The sequence below is a fragment of the Gallus gallus genome, chromosome 1 (genome assembly GCF_016699485.2).
Source record: "Gallus gallus isolate bGalGal1 chromosome 1, bGalGal1.mat.broiler.GRCg7b, whole genome shotgun sequence".
NCBI classification, from domain to species: Eukaryota; Metazoa; Chordata; class Aves; order Galliformes; family Phasianidae; genus Gallus; species Gallus gallus.
The window spans coordinates 72,104,264-72,118,383 of record NC_052532.1 but is presented as its reverse complement, the minus strand read 5'-3'; the positions used below and the strand labels follow the sequence as shown (position 1 = coordinate 72,118,383).

At 43.7% G+C, this 14,120-nt stretch overlaps 1 protein-coding gene across 8 annotated transcripts; it reads left to right on the top strand.

The window, feature by feature from the left end:
• The first annotated feature begins 597 nt into the window (after nt 1-597).
• LOC101751545 (cyclin-dependent kinase inhibitor 1-like) lies at nt 598-13,840 on the top strand. 8 transcript variants are annotated; one of them, XR_006934345.1, is made up of 6 exons: nt 1,848-2,001; nt 2,977-3,088; nt 4,404-4,546; nt 5,437-5,879; nt 9,506-13,428; nt 13,527-13,840. XR_006934345.1 is itself a non-coding variant. In XM_046915761.1 (5 exons), exons 3-5 carry the CDS (start codon nt 4,488-4,490, stop codon nt 9,571-9,573), a joined length of 570 nt encoding a protein of 189 aa, XP_046771717.1. In that variant the 5' UTR covers nt 1,848-2,001; nt 2,977-3,088; nt 4,440-4,487; the 3' UTR covers nt 9,574-13,840. The 8 variants fall into 8 exon arrangements, 7 of the variants coding, with proteins under 7 accessions (XP_046771701.1, XP_046771717.1, XP_015146293.1 ...); XM_046915761.1 differs by having other exon boundaries at nt 4,440-4,546; nt 9,506-13,840; XM_015290807.4 differs by having other exon boundaries at nt 9,506-13,840.
• Nucleotides 13,841-14,120: the final 280 nt, after the last annotated feature.

The following is a 14,120-nucleotide window of genomic DNA, read 5'->3' as shown; positions in this document are numbered from 1 at the left end:
GACAAACTATATTATTAATTAGAACTTCTCCCTGTCCTCCCCTAAAAAATCATCAAGAAAAAAACAGAATTCTGTCTCCAAAGTGGTCAACTGTCTGTAAAACAAACAAAACAATGACATAAATGGCTTTGTTACCTCAGTAGGAAATTACTCTACCTAGACTACATTAAAAAAAAATCTTGCCATCAAAACACACAGTTATAAAAATGCTTAAAATGCATTTTCTTTAAAAGTCCTGTGCCAAGAGTGGGTGGGCTGAAATGCGAGCATTCTGTGTTCATATTTTCACCCAGTTGTTGCCTTCCCACTGTATAAACACCACAGCATTGTTCCCTTTGCTGGGCACAATGGCTTAAGGCTGGTGGGCTAGAGCATGTAGTGGGCCAGGATGCTTGTGGGTGTTATGGGAGACTGGTACGGAGGTTGGGACAGGAGCTGGTAAGGAAGCTGAGGGGAGCTGTGGAATGCTCTGATGGGAACAGCTCAAAGTCATCCTCACATCTGTCCCACAGGGACAATTCCTAGCCTTGTCTGTCTGATCATTAACGCTATTCCTATTGGTTTGTAAATGAACTGAAGAAAATCATAGCTTTTCTCCAGTTTCTATCTGTCTTCCAGTTGATGAACAACAGTACAGAAACCCAGAACAATACAAACAAGCAGGCCTTTCAAATGCAGAAATGGAAATACCAAAGATCGAGCTCCTCTAGAAGTAACAAAATGCCACCCCACTTCTCACCTGTGTTTTCTAACCTGAAAAACACAGAAAACAATGCAGGCCTACCTTGTCACAGAGGGGTTGTTCAGCCTTCTTCACACATCTTTTGGGAGCAACTGGAAAACACTTTCCTTCTGTGGAAAGCTACATACTGCTAAAGCTCAGGAAAATACATCATCTATCACAATGATATATAAACACGTGCTGCAGACTGATCTCTCTCAGGGTCTTCTTGTTCAGGCAGCTGAGCACAGCCACCTCACAGATGGGGCCACCTTGGCAAGAAGGAGAGCAGATGCACGGGCTGGCACAAGTCTCCTGACCTTGACTATCACCCACTCCCAAAGAAAGGGTCACAAAAGGTGACCGAACTCTGGGAGCACCTCTCCTGTGAAAAGAGGCTGAGAGGGCTGGGCCTGTTCAGGCTGGAGAAGGCTCGGGGGTATCTGAGCAATACCCACAAACACCTGAACCCACAAACACCTGAAGGGAAGGCAGGCAGAGGATGGAGCCAGGCTCTTTTCAGGGGACCAGTGCCAGAACAAGAGGCAATAGGCACAAAATGGCATGCAAGAGGTTCCCTCTGAACATGAGCAAGCACTTCTGTGCTGTGCGGATGACAGAAGCATGGGTGCAGGTAGCCCAGAGAGGTATGGAGTCTTCTCCACAGGGATCTTCAAAAGCTGCCCATGCACAGGCCTAGACACCCTGCTCTGGGCAGCCATGCTCAAGCAGGGGTTAGGACAGATGAGCCCAGAGATCCCACCAACCCCAGCCATGCTGTGATTCTGTGCAAGCATGATCTGCATCCCCATCCTCACTCCCCAGCCTGTCTTCAGCCACCTCATTCTTGGGCGGCAAAAATTCCCATTTTGCCCATTCACCCGAGAAGATCTGACAATAGAAACACCCACTTTCCTCCTGACCCCCTCCTCAGTCTCGCAGCCGCCCCGCGCTCCTCCCCACGCGAGACACGCAGCCCCGCCATCCCGTGGCCCACGGGCTCCCCACGGCCGCGCCGAGCTGGCCGGAGCCGCCCGAGGCCCTCACGTTGCGGAGCCACGTGCAGCGCCGCCTGGCGAGGCGCCCGGCCCGGCTCAGCTCGGCCCTGCCCGGCGGCACGTGAGGCGGGGCAGGGCGGGGGCCGGGCCGGGCCGCGGGACGAGCCCGGCGGCAGCCTGCGACCCCGGCCGCTTTCCTCGTCGTCCGCCGCTGCCGGAGACACCCCTTCCCTGAGCCGCGCGAGGGAGAGCGCAGGGGGCAGCATTCGGGGTGCCTCGCATGTAAGTGAGCTCCGCCCATCGACGGCGGTGGGACGGGAGGGAGCGGTGGGGGCTGCGGTGGCGGAGAGCGGCTGTACGCGGCCGTATGTGGCGGGGTCGGGGTTGCCTGTGTGCCCTGCCGGGAGGTCTGCCCTTCTGCAGCAGGGTCTGTATAGAGTGAGGTGCGTGAGCAGCTGCCGCAGGCAAGCGAGGTGCTGGAAGCTACGTTCATAGCTGGCAACGCTCGTTCGGGGTCAAAATTAGGACAGAAACAGACCTCCATCGGAAGAACGACAGAAAGAAAAATCCACAGCATCCATTCCTATATTATCATCTTTTAGTTTACTTATATGTTTTTAAATTGTGCGTACGTGGGAAGTCCAGAAATGCCACCTACTGCTCCTCTGGTACCCCGAAAGCGTGGCCCAAGAAGCAAGCACCTCAGGAAGTTTGTGTTTCTTTCCATTGAAGCTAGCCCGTAACACAGCACATCCACCTCTAGCGGAGAGCTCCCTTTAGCTTTCTTTTCCACATCCTGCCTGTAGGAGCAGCGCTTGTACGGGTAGGTATAAGGCTGGCAGCGTGGGGCTTGCAACTTACTGGGTGTCACAGTAAACATGGGTCAAGAAAGAGGAGACCCTACCAGTAGTGTTTCTGCATTTCTGAAGTGCTTCAGTCAGGTTCTGCAGGTGTTTAATGCAGCCTTGCAGCTCAGACCAGCATGTGGGAATAGTGACAGTGCAGCCCTGGAGTGAGACCTGGAAAGAGCTCTGCAAAGAGCATCCCAGCTCTGCAGCAGTAAGCTTGCAGCAACTGCAGCTGGGCCAGGATTTAACCCTGGATGTGACTGTGAGTAATGGAAACAGCAACGGTCCACATATACACATGATGTAAGTTTAGAAGAGTTATAAGCATGTGTGATTCATTGCATAATTAAGAGCATTAGGAGGAAACTTTCTGTAGGGAAAGGTTATTCTATAATTATCCTCTCTGCAGGCTTTTTGTCTTCTTTTGAAACACCTGGAATTAAACAGCCCTAAAGACAAGACACGTGGTTCATAGTGTGCCCTGGAGCAGCTCTTCCCATGTTCTTGTAATCACAAACAGAGTAAGACAGATTATCTCCTTGTTCATTCATATGCGCTATTAAAATAAATAAATTAAAAAATAGTGGAGGCCACAAATGCCTGATGAACATCTTCTTTCTTCATGGCCCTGATTGGCTCTTTCCAAAAGGCCAATTTGTAATGCAATTCCTACTGCATGTTTCCTTCAAAACACTGCCTGTGCCTTCCTGAGACTGATAGATTGCCTTTCAATGAGCTTAGTTTAGGCTGCTGGGGTCTTGGCACCAGATGAAAAAGCAGCACAGCAGTAGTGTGATTGTTGTTAGCTGTAGTGACAGCCAGCACCACTGAGCATCCCCATGGCTGACGGCATGTTTGCACACAACTCGGGGAAAAGTTTATGTTAAGTTTTGGGATTCTGGATGGCTCCTAAAGGATTATTCTTGTTGGCATGCTCTCAGATGCTTCTTGAGAAAGTGCTTTCCCGAAGTCTTTGCTGGGACCACGTAGGCGCAAGGAGCATCTGCTGGGGTTATTGTCACAGTGTGGCATGATGCAGTACCACTGATGGGAGCCAGCTGGAGCCAGGGAGACACCATGATTGCATGAAGCTCCACTGCTTTCTGACCTATCACCCACACGTGCCTGTCTCTGCATTTGGGAGCCATCAGCCTTCAGAGCACCACACATATTTGGAAATAAATACACACGCCAGAAGGGCAACCTACACCTGGAGGTCCAATTTCAGTTTCCAATGACTGTGGGCCATGCATCTGTGGTTCACTATTTCAGAGCCACTAGGGGCAAGGAATAAGGTTCACAAAAGGATGCAGGAGCCCATCTGCCTCACTGGAGCCCTGCTACTCTGCATTATCACCTGCAAAACTGATGCTCAGCTTCCACCTGAAATGAGGTAACAGCATACCCTCACTGCCTGAGCTTTTTGCCGCCGTTGGTGTGTAAAACCATCTCCATGCCAAGAGCAGCCCATTGCTGATATGCTCTTGATACTATGGCCACAAAGTGACAGTCAGGCACTTGGGCATGAGTGCAATGGGATGCTCAGAGTTTGTTTAGATTAGATGCAGACCTGCAGAAATAACAGGGAAGGGTGGTTACACAATTTTCATCTGGGTTTGTGTCTACTGCAGTGGAAGCACCCTTTGGGATGCTTGAGACCAAGCTCAAACATGTGGCTCTGCAAAAGCTATGCTGCTCCATTTTTAACTATCTGCATGATCTGCAGATAGTTGCTGGCTTAACTCTCTTAGTTCAATCCCTAAATTCTTCATACTCTTCAGAATTCAGTAGTGCAACAGATCCAAACCATGGCTGTTTGTTAATGTTTCTCTGAAGTTTGTTCTTAGCCTGTCCTCTACAATGCATCTGCAGCTTTGGAGAAGGGACTGGGTTTTGGGATGCAGAGAGAGAAAAAACTGAATGACACAGAAGATCTATTTTCAAGCTCTTCCAGAAGTTGAAGACTTGAGCAGAAATCAGTAGGTGAACATACTTGGTAAATTTATGTACCAGCCCTTGCTGGTCTGTGAAATCTGCAAAGTGCCTGATTTCTTTCCTCATCATTACCATGTCTCCACCTTACTTGCCAGGGGAAGATGCAAACCTTTCTTGCCCACATGCTGGCCTGCCCAGTGCACGAATGGGATTTGTTGATACCAGAAATGAGATCCTGTTGTCTGGGACTGGGATATTTCTCAAGCACTTGCTTCAGGAAATAGGAATAAAAGTGTCAGGCAGCAACCAAGTGATATCTCTGGTCATCTTTGTCCTATAACTGGCTGATGCTGTAAAGTAAATGGTTAGAGTAGTTGGGAAAGTAATTGTGTAAAAGTAAGCTAGTTTGTGTATTTTCCTATTTTTGCCATCTCCATTATTTGTTCTAGAATTCCTCCTTTTCAGTACATTTCCCTTGTTTAAAAAGATGTTCTTGGCAGTTTTCTCAACTCCCACCTCTTTGCTCTCTCTTTTGCCACTATTCATACTACAGCAGCTCCTAGGAGTCTGAGTCCCATAAACAAGACTGCTCACTGCTAGACAGTGTAAACAAAGCACAACAAAGGAAAATAACAGTCACTGCCCCAAGGAGTGTTCTCCACTTCCTTGTACAGCTCTGTCCCCATAGAGCAAACCTTTGCTTGGGATACACTGGAATATGGATGCACAGAAGAGGTAGAGGCATTTCACCTTTACCTCTTCCCTGTCAAAGCTGCTGCAACAGACAAATCCTATAGAAGCCAATGGGGATTTTCCCTCTGGTCTAGAGACTGGGATAAATTTCATCCAAAATAAGCCAGAATTCTTCATGGCAGTATCAAAGGGATTTGGGTTTACTGCCACACACAGATGATGGTCTTTCTGTCTTCGGCAGGGAATCGCTGCTGGGTACACTCACCAGAGAGCAGCACCAGGGAGAAAAGATGGAGCGGCAGCTGGGGAAGATAGTGCACACCCAGCGGAATCTCTTTGGCCCGGTAGACCATGAGCAGCTGCACTGGGACTTCCAGCACATGCTGCGCAGCAACATTGAGGTGGCCCAGCAGAAGTGGAACTTCGATTTCCTGCAGGATGTGCCAATGGAGGGATTCCTGCAGTGGGAAGAGCTGGGGGGCCATGAGGTGCCAGCCTTCTACCACAGCTGTGTGGTGAGAGAAAGCCGGAGGCCACTGTGGCACCTGCACCAGCCTCTGTGCAGGGAGGAAAAGGCTCACCAGTTGACCCTGGCGGCACTGGTGGAGAAACCAAAGGCTTCCAAGCAAACAGGAGCTGGGAAGGTTCCAGAAGGGAAGAAAAGAAGACAGACATCTTTAACAGGTATGAAATGCCTTGGTATTGTTCTGATGATCAAACCTGCTTCCAAACAAGAAATTCTACGGCAGGCACATGCACTGGTTTTGCTTTAAAAAAGTGCAGCCCTTTAAAGGAGGATCTGAAAGAAAATAAAGAATGAATAAATGGGCATGTGATGTGTTTTTCAGAGGTACTGGGCCACAGCCACCCTCCTGGCCCTCAGGGTCCTTTTAGGACCACTTGATTGGGATGGTCAGGAGGGTCTCACAGGCAGTGTGAGAAAGGCAGTGGAGTTATTTCTCAAGCAGGAATCAGTTCACCTTCTGACTTCAGCCCAGATTTTATTCTCAGTGAAGGCATCTGAGAAACATAATGGCAGATCAATCTTAAACTTGGCCAGGTGGCAGAAGAGGCTAGGTTTTCAAATGCCTCTCAGCAGAACTTGTAAAAACAAAGGAGTTTCAGCACCCATAGAAGAGTCCTGCATACCAAGATCTTCTGGAAATTTGGTCCCCCCTTTACTGTTCTCAACAGGAATTTGGGCTTGTTTGAAAAATCTAATCCGATAGATTAGATTTTCCATGTCCTTTTGAAGATTTTGTTAATCCAAGTCTGAGGTTTTCAAGACCTAGACTAAAGATTTCCTTCTGGGAATTTGATGTAAGACACCAGCTTGAAATTGCCTTGGAGATAATGGAAGCTAAGGTTCAGGAAACACTTTCTGAACATCGATGTTGATCACAATAAATCAGGGAATAAAATAATATGTTATTTGAGGGTGTGAAACTTAATTGGTAGAGAGAGGTTTGGGGAGAGATTGGAGATTAATAGAGTGAACACTGTACACCAGTGTACAGAGCAGTGATATTTAATGAGTGCTATTTTCTTCTCCAAAGCACTTTACAGCCATTAAGTAATTAACACTATAATTTACAGGTACGAGTACAGAAGAGTAGTTCAGAGTACAGCGTTGTGATGGTTTGAGGGAACTGCTCTTCAATTATAAATCTTTCACTGGGTGTGTGGGAGTAAATTAGGCAGATATTTCCAGGGGATATTTTTCTTCCATTTTGTTTTTCTCAGGCAAGAAACATTTCAACAGGGGATATGGAAACCAAAATACCACGCTACACAGTTTAACACTTTCCCACATGTATTTTCATAAGAGAAAACACTTTAGTCTAACATCAGTACCCTTCTCCCCAAGGAATCTGGGCCTATGAAATGGGCCAGGAAAATAGTTTGCAGTTGTCTTTTTTGGTGAGACTTGGAAATCAGTCCCTCTCTCATTCCTGTACACAGAGTGACAGACAGACACATAGACACAAACTTACAGCCTTCATATTGCCAGCTGAACTACGCTTTAGAAGTTTCCCTCTAGCATCAGAAAACTTCTGGGTACAACTGAAGTAATTCAGGCAAAACAGACAATTTTATGGGAAAGTAATACCTACTGATACACTCCAACCCGTTGCTTCGGCCATTCACTCTGCTTCTACCATCCTCTAATGAAGTTTGCTTAGCAGTAAGATCTGAGATTGGATCTGAGCACAGCTATCTGCATTCTCCTTCAGTCAACAAGAACACTGCAATGCTTTACATTAAGATCCAACGATGTGTGTTTAATTTAGACTTTAAAAGACAGCTGTGGGCCATTAAATAAATATCAGCATATTAAAAGTCAGCTGTGGGGTTTTGTGGATGTTGGTGCCTCTAGAGTGGAAGGAGCAGAGGTTTTCCTGCACTGTTTGATTCCTTAGACATGCAACACAAAAGTAGGTTTTCCCTTCTATCTCCCACCCCTTTTATGTACACCGCTCCATCCTCATTCTCTCTTTTTTCCTTGTGGTCCCAGTGTGGTTCTGCTGTTTTCTGGGAGAGCCTCAAGTTCAAAAACTAGATCAGCTACAGGCTATAAGTCTTCTTCATATTTTTCCCTTCTTTTTATTTTTTTTTTTCTTCAATAACCAAGGTTGGTGAACCACGCCACCTCTACGCTTCTTTTCCAAACTTGTTGACTTGTCTCAGTCTCGTTCAAACCTATGCAGTTCTGGGAAAGGTTTCTAAGTCTCCTTTGCTTAAAGGTCAGGGTTGAGAAAATTCGTAACAATCTAGCATTTTCACTAGCTGGTATTGCTTCAAAAACGGTTCTAAAGCTCCATTTTCTGCAAGGTGGATGGGACAAAATGGGGATGAAAGGAAATCTGGTATTTAGGTAAGTATATTTAAGCAACAGAAATTATTCCCTCTTAGGTCCCTGCACTCAGGTTTTCCTACTGATGAGCTGCAGGCAAAATATTCCTACTCAGTGTGTTGCTTATGGCAGTGTAAGTGCTCTTCAGAGGCCCTCAGGGAAAGTAGCCAACTTCCATGGACTCTGTTTAGTGTCTTAGAGGAAGGCTGGACCTTCTAAATATGGCTCTGGGGAATCTGTATCCCCCTGACTATTACATGCCTCCATCAGTTCTGAAATTGGTCTCAGCCATGAGGCATGTGAGCACATAGCAGCTGGCCTCTAGCTGAATTCTTCATAGGCAGGAATGGGAATAATGACTGTCTAAAGTCTTTTCTGACTTTCACCTGCTACGCATGTCCTTCATGCATTTATTTTCCCCAAATGAAATGAAAGATAACTATATAGAAGTCTTATAGATGGGCGAAATAAGGATTATATTTTGTAGTATAAGCTTTATTTTCTTTCTACTATTCTTTTTCTCTGAATAGTAGAGAGTGCAGTGGATTATTGTTCTTCTTCAGCATTCCATGCCTGGGAGGATATGTTTCCAGTCATCCTACCAATAGTACTTGGTATTATGTTTATGCTGCCAATTTGACTCTACATAAAGCTCAGGTTTAAACATTGTGAAGCCCATATACTCAGTTAGTTTAAATAGCAGTTTTGTTAATATGGATACAGATAAACAACACCAGGTAAACCCCATAAATTCTAAACATAAATAATCATTTATCTTCTGTTTCAGCTAATTTAGCCCTATCTACCCAAAAAGTATATTTTTCAGTGTGAGGGTGGGAAGCAGGTGAATAATTCTTATATAAACCCTTTGTTGTATGTGCAGTTCTGTAGTTAATGTTGCCTTATTTGCACCTGAAAATGGAAATTCAACCACATGACCGTATGAAAAAGAAGTGTTCTCCCTTTGAATTATCGTACTTAATATCTGAGCGAAGAATGAGTTATAATTCAGTAGCAGTGCAAGGTTTTATGCAGTCCTCCCTGACTCCACATTTGATCTGATAAGCAGAAATAAAGCGGTCCATAAGGATGTTTCTTCTTGGTGATTTATTTATTTATTCGTTTGTTGTTATGTTTAAGGAGGAAAAATTAACTATTTCTGACTGGAAAGCACTGCAGCAGTAGACCTAAAAAATAGGAGTGAAATGTCACATTGCTCATCTTGTGTAATAGAGCCGAGAGTCTTTTGATCAAAACTGGATAAAAGCCAGAGCATTTCCTTTGTTTTGCTTGGTATTACACAGTTTCATATGGAACATACTAAAAGTATTAGTTTTATCCATTCACTAGCCTTAGAGGAGTCTAAATGACAGAAACAAGATTTGAGAGATTTCTTTGAAGCAGCCCTTATTAGCGTTGCAGTTGTAATTCTGTCTGTTTGCATGTTATTCTCTAGATTACTACTCAGGAAAGAAGCGAGTCAGGACGAATACGCAAGCTGCTGCAAAGAAGCCGACTGCTTGAAAGCAAACACTGGACTGTCCTGCACCAGAGAAGCATCTGCTGGGTTTCCTCAGCATTGAAAAACTTTGTGTGTGGGATTGGGCCCTTAAGGACATCGCACTAAGATGTATATTCATGACAGTGATCTCACAAACACAAAAAACTTTTGTTGGAATGAGTTCAGGCCAAATCAACTGGAAGCACTTCAGTGAGAAATTGCTAGCCTCAAAAAACAGTAGTTAGCACATGTGGACACTGCGGGATTTGGTGAAGGCTAGCAGCTTTATGTGCACTAAAAATCACTGGACATGAGAAAATGATGAACACTTAAAAAAAACAACACCTCTATGCGTGTAATTCTGTTCTTGGACATGTCAGTTTACAGTTGGGATTTTTTATATTGTTATGTCTTTGCATATCCTCTTTTTTTTCCCTTAAGCAGGGTGGCATTAAATATCACCATCTCATTTTTACAGGTCTGACAACTAAAAACAATTCCCAGGCACATCTGTGGCTTTTATCAGGTACAAAATTTTGTGCTTACAGCTATTCAGAGCATAAGTAACAGCACTTGGGTGCCAAGTATTACTGAATTGTAAATGGAGAAAGCTGAAATTATTTGGGAAAGTTTCCATTTATATCAGCAGCCAGGTTAACCCTGTATGTCTGCCCACCATGGAAGAATTGGGTAGTTCAACTTGTTATGAGTACATGTTTCCAGATACACTCTTGCATCTTTCAAGTCATTCAGCTGTTATTTTCAGCTGTGCTATTCCGTCTAGGACTTTGAATTTGCACAGTGGAAATTAGGATAAAATGTGCTGTGCATTCATCCACAGTTTTTAAAAATGCCTGCTGCTTGTAAGAATGTGCTACAAAAGAGGTAAACTATTTAGTTGTTTAGTGCTTTTTTCGTACTAATAATGTTTTTCTAAGAAGAGAAAGGGCATTAATAACATCTCTTGACATTGTGTGGACTGCTTTTTCTATGGCATTTATTAACAGACTTTTCCATCACCTACTTTTTATTTCCCTTTTTCATTCCCCTAACTAGTTTGGATAACTGAGGTTTTACAGCACATAATAATCAGTGGGTAAAACAGAGAAAGAAACCTACAAAGTATACACTCTAAATTATACTTCTGCATATGGCCGTAAGATGCACGTGATGTTTAATGAACACATTTGGAAAGAGCTTCGTAAATGTGAGATTTTTAGAACACTGTGCAACGGTGGAATACTACTTTTCATCTTGAATCTAAACAAGCCAAGGTTTATCTTGGTTGGTAGGAAAAACCAACATGCGCATGCATGTGCATGTCAGTTGTGCACACAAGAATTGAAGTAAGGAAGTAAGACATCCTGCACTGCATGCAATGTCAGGATGGTTTGGTGCATTTCTTTTTTTCCCATTCAGAGCCATAGTGATCAGATGTAAATAATACTTGGTTTGCCCCTAAATGGCAGAAAACGGCAATGGTTTGTTTCTATATGCCGAAACAAATATGCTCAGCAAATTGCTCTTGGAACCTGTTTCCAGATGCATGCAAGAGAGTCACCAGAAGAGATTTTCTCTCCTGGGTTTGTGATGTTATGAGGAACAAAACTTGCTCCAGCTGACATCAAAGGCATTTTTACCCAAATGAAGCAGGATAAGGGTCAACCTTGGCAAATGCTGCTAGTCATGCATTCGGTGCATTTTTATGGCTGGGCCATTCTGTAACAAGCTTCTCACCACACTGAGATATAAGTAAGAAACTGGACCTTTTGTGTGTTTATTTTTTAAACTTGACTTGTGATTAGAACAGGCTAATCTACATTTTTTAAGTGTGGTGGTTTTTTTTTAATTAGAAAAAATTTCCCAACAGTTTCTCCATGTGTTTGTGATTTTTAAATCAGACCAATGACACTGAGCTACAACTTTTTGTTTTGTAGCAAGGTTACTTGCAGAATTACTTTCTGACCAGAATGGCATGAGTTGTGCATAAAAGGCTGTCACGGACATGTGAAGTAGTGTGGAGTCTTTTTCTTTCAAGAGGAGAAGGGATGCTTCTCTTTATTAGGGGTGATTATGACTGTTGATGCGCTGCTGTCCCAGAGAGACAAGGAAGGATCTTTGCATTTTCACATCAGTTCCATAATAGCCCAATGCTTAAATGGACATTTACAGTGAAATACCTGCTTCAGATGCTTTGTCATCAGGACCTATAATGTCCCATGAATTTTGTTGAAGGGCTATTTAAATTATCAACAACAGGTTTTTGGGATAATAGGGCAGATACTGGTCTTAGAGTTGAATGTCAGTATATTCAGACTAAAAGATAAAGGCCCTGGCTGAAAATGCAGCTTGTGTTTACTGCATCTCAATTAGCTATGACTGTGAACTGTGAATTATGACTGCTAGGCTAGCAAAGAGATCTCTGACAATGAGACATGGTAATATTTTTCTGCTTGCTGACTATGCTTATTAATGTTCCTTGAAATGGCAGAATATTGGAAATAAAGGTACACAACAGACAGGGCCAAGGAAAAAGTTTTCATGCCAGTGTTTGCAATTGGAAATTCTCATACATGTAACACAGGGCCTCATCCACCTGCTTATTATAGCTCCACTAACCTGCAGTGGAAGTGCTTTGGTTTACAGCAGAGGAGAATGAGATTGAGTAGTTTTGCACTAGTTCCTTTAACTACCTTAAATCAACAAGCAGCTAACCACATGAAGCCATCGCCTCATTTCTACATGCACGAGTTTTTAAAGATTTCTTTTTTTAAAAAAAAAAAGGTTTCTGCTATGGTTTTTTTTCATGTGTGACCGCCAAAAATAACAACAAACATCTGATTAGTGCCTAAGCCTAATCATCAACTGAGTGGATAAAACATATCAGTCTTTATTTCATTACTGTGCTCGACAGAGAAATATTGAAACATGGAATATTTCATTATTTTGTTCATGTTGTAAATTGCACTTTCTTGTTAAACACAGTGTACAGAAAGGGAATACATCAGTTTTTAGCAACACTGTAATAATCATATTTTTGTTTTTATACAATGGATGTCTAGCACATTCCCATTTTACAACTGAGGCAGTACACCGGACTGAACAAGCAATACACTGAAGCTTTGATATGCTTCACCATGGCACAATCAACATACTGGATGTACCAAGTATAGTTCCGTACCAGAGCAGGTCAGGGCTTCTTTGCTGACCTGTGAATTGGATCGACAGCATGGGTGCGTGGCTTTCCATCAAACCTCACAGCAGTGCTCTCTCATAATTAGAAGCAAGGAGGTACGTTCTGAAACGTAAGAAATCAGAGCATTAAGGAAATGATAGCAGCACTGTGTTGAGGTCTTACGCAACTGAGTAGGGGCTGCACAGCAGAAGAGAGACCGCATCACAAATCCATGGTACACTGTAACCTTGGCATGCTGCTAATGAGGTACAAGTGTACCTGCTTGAGCCCTTTCCTTCCCGTTTTCTGTATGATCTGTGTGTGTGATTCGGGCCCATATAGTACTCAACAGCCACAGTCCAGCTCCCATGGTACTATGATGTGACCAGCATGTACATTTGGGAAATACATAGTTCATCTTTTTTTCTGGTTGAGATATATGCATTCCATGTGCAACACAACCTTAGCTGAAAATGGGATAGAACATCTCCCAGAACAGCCCTTGCACTAGCTTTCTATTTTGTACAAATACAAATACAAACTCGGGTATACATCATTTTAACGAATTCCTCTCAGTAGCAACTGGAGAAAGTTGTTTCATTTGGGCAGGGTTGTCAAGAAAAGAATTCCTCTGCACTCCTTCAGTCTTTTTCAGAAGTGTACAGCTTCCTTCTACTTAAAGCAGTTCCTGTGAAAACTGTTGGTAAGTATCCCTTTGGAGGATAGCACTGGTGTCTTGGAGAACGTGCTCTAGTAGGTGTTTCATTATTCCACCATTATCTTTCCAATTCTTGTTAACAGGCTCCAGAGATGTGCCTTAATGTCACAGAAATGTTGGCCTGGAAGGGAGCCTAAGAAATCACCTAGCCCATCACCCTGCACCCTAGCAGAATTGGGACTGACTTATTCCAAAGATTGTGAACTTCTGTGGGAGATTATTTGCTCCATTCATACGGCAAATTTAATGGGTAGCCCAAGTCAACAAAATTCCTCTGGAGATTGAAAGGGTATGTGTTACACAAGGTGCTTGCTTTCAGGTGTCAATTTTCCTCTGCTTGTTTTGTTGCAATACTGTCATTTCAATTAAATTAAACCTAAAAATTTGGTGTGCCGAACCACATGATTGTTGGATGTGGATATTTGCAAGGTCATCAATAACTGCTAGTGCATACACATGCTTCAATAGCAAAAGACAATTGTCTTCTTTGCAGATAGGTTCCTCTTGTTTTGTTTCTGCGCTGCTCTAACCTGGACTCCCTACATCGGTCTCTCCGTGCAATTCCACTTCTTAAAATTGATCAGTTCCAAATACAAAATGTTGACAGAGCTGACCTGCAGCCCAGAAAGTGTGTTTCTGTGGTGAATGTCTCATGGTTGCCCACTAAGGTGTCACAG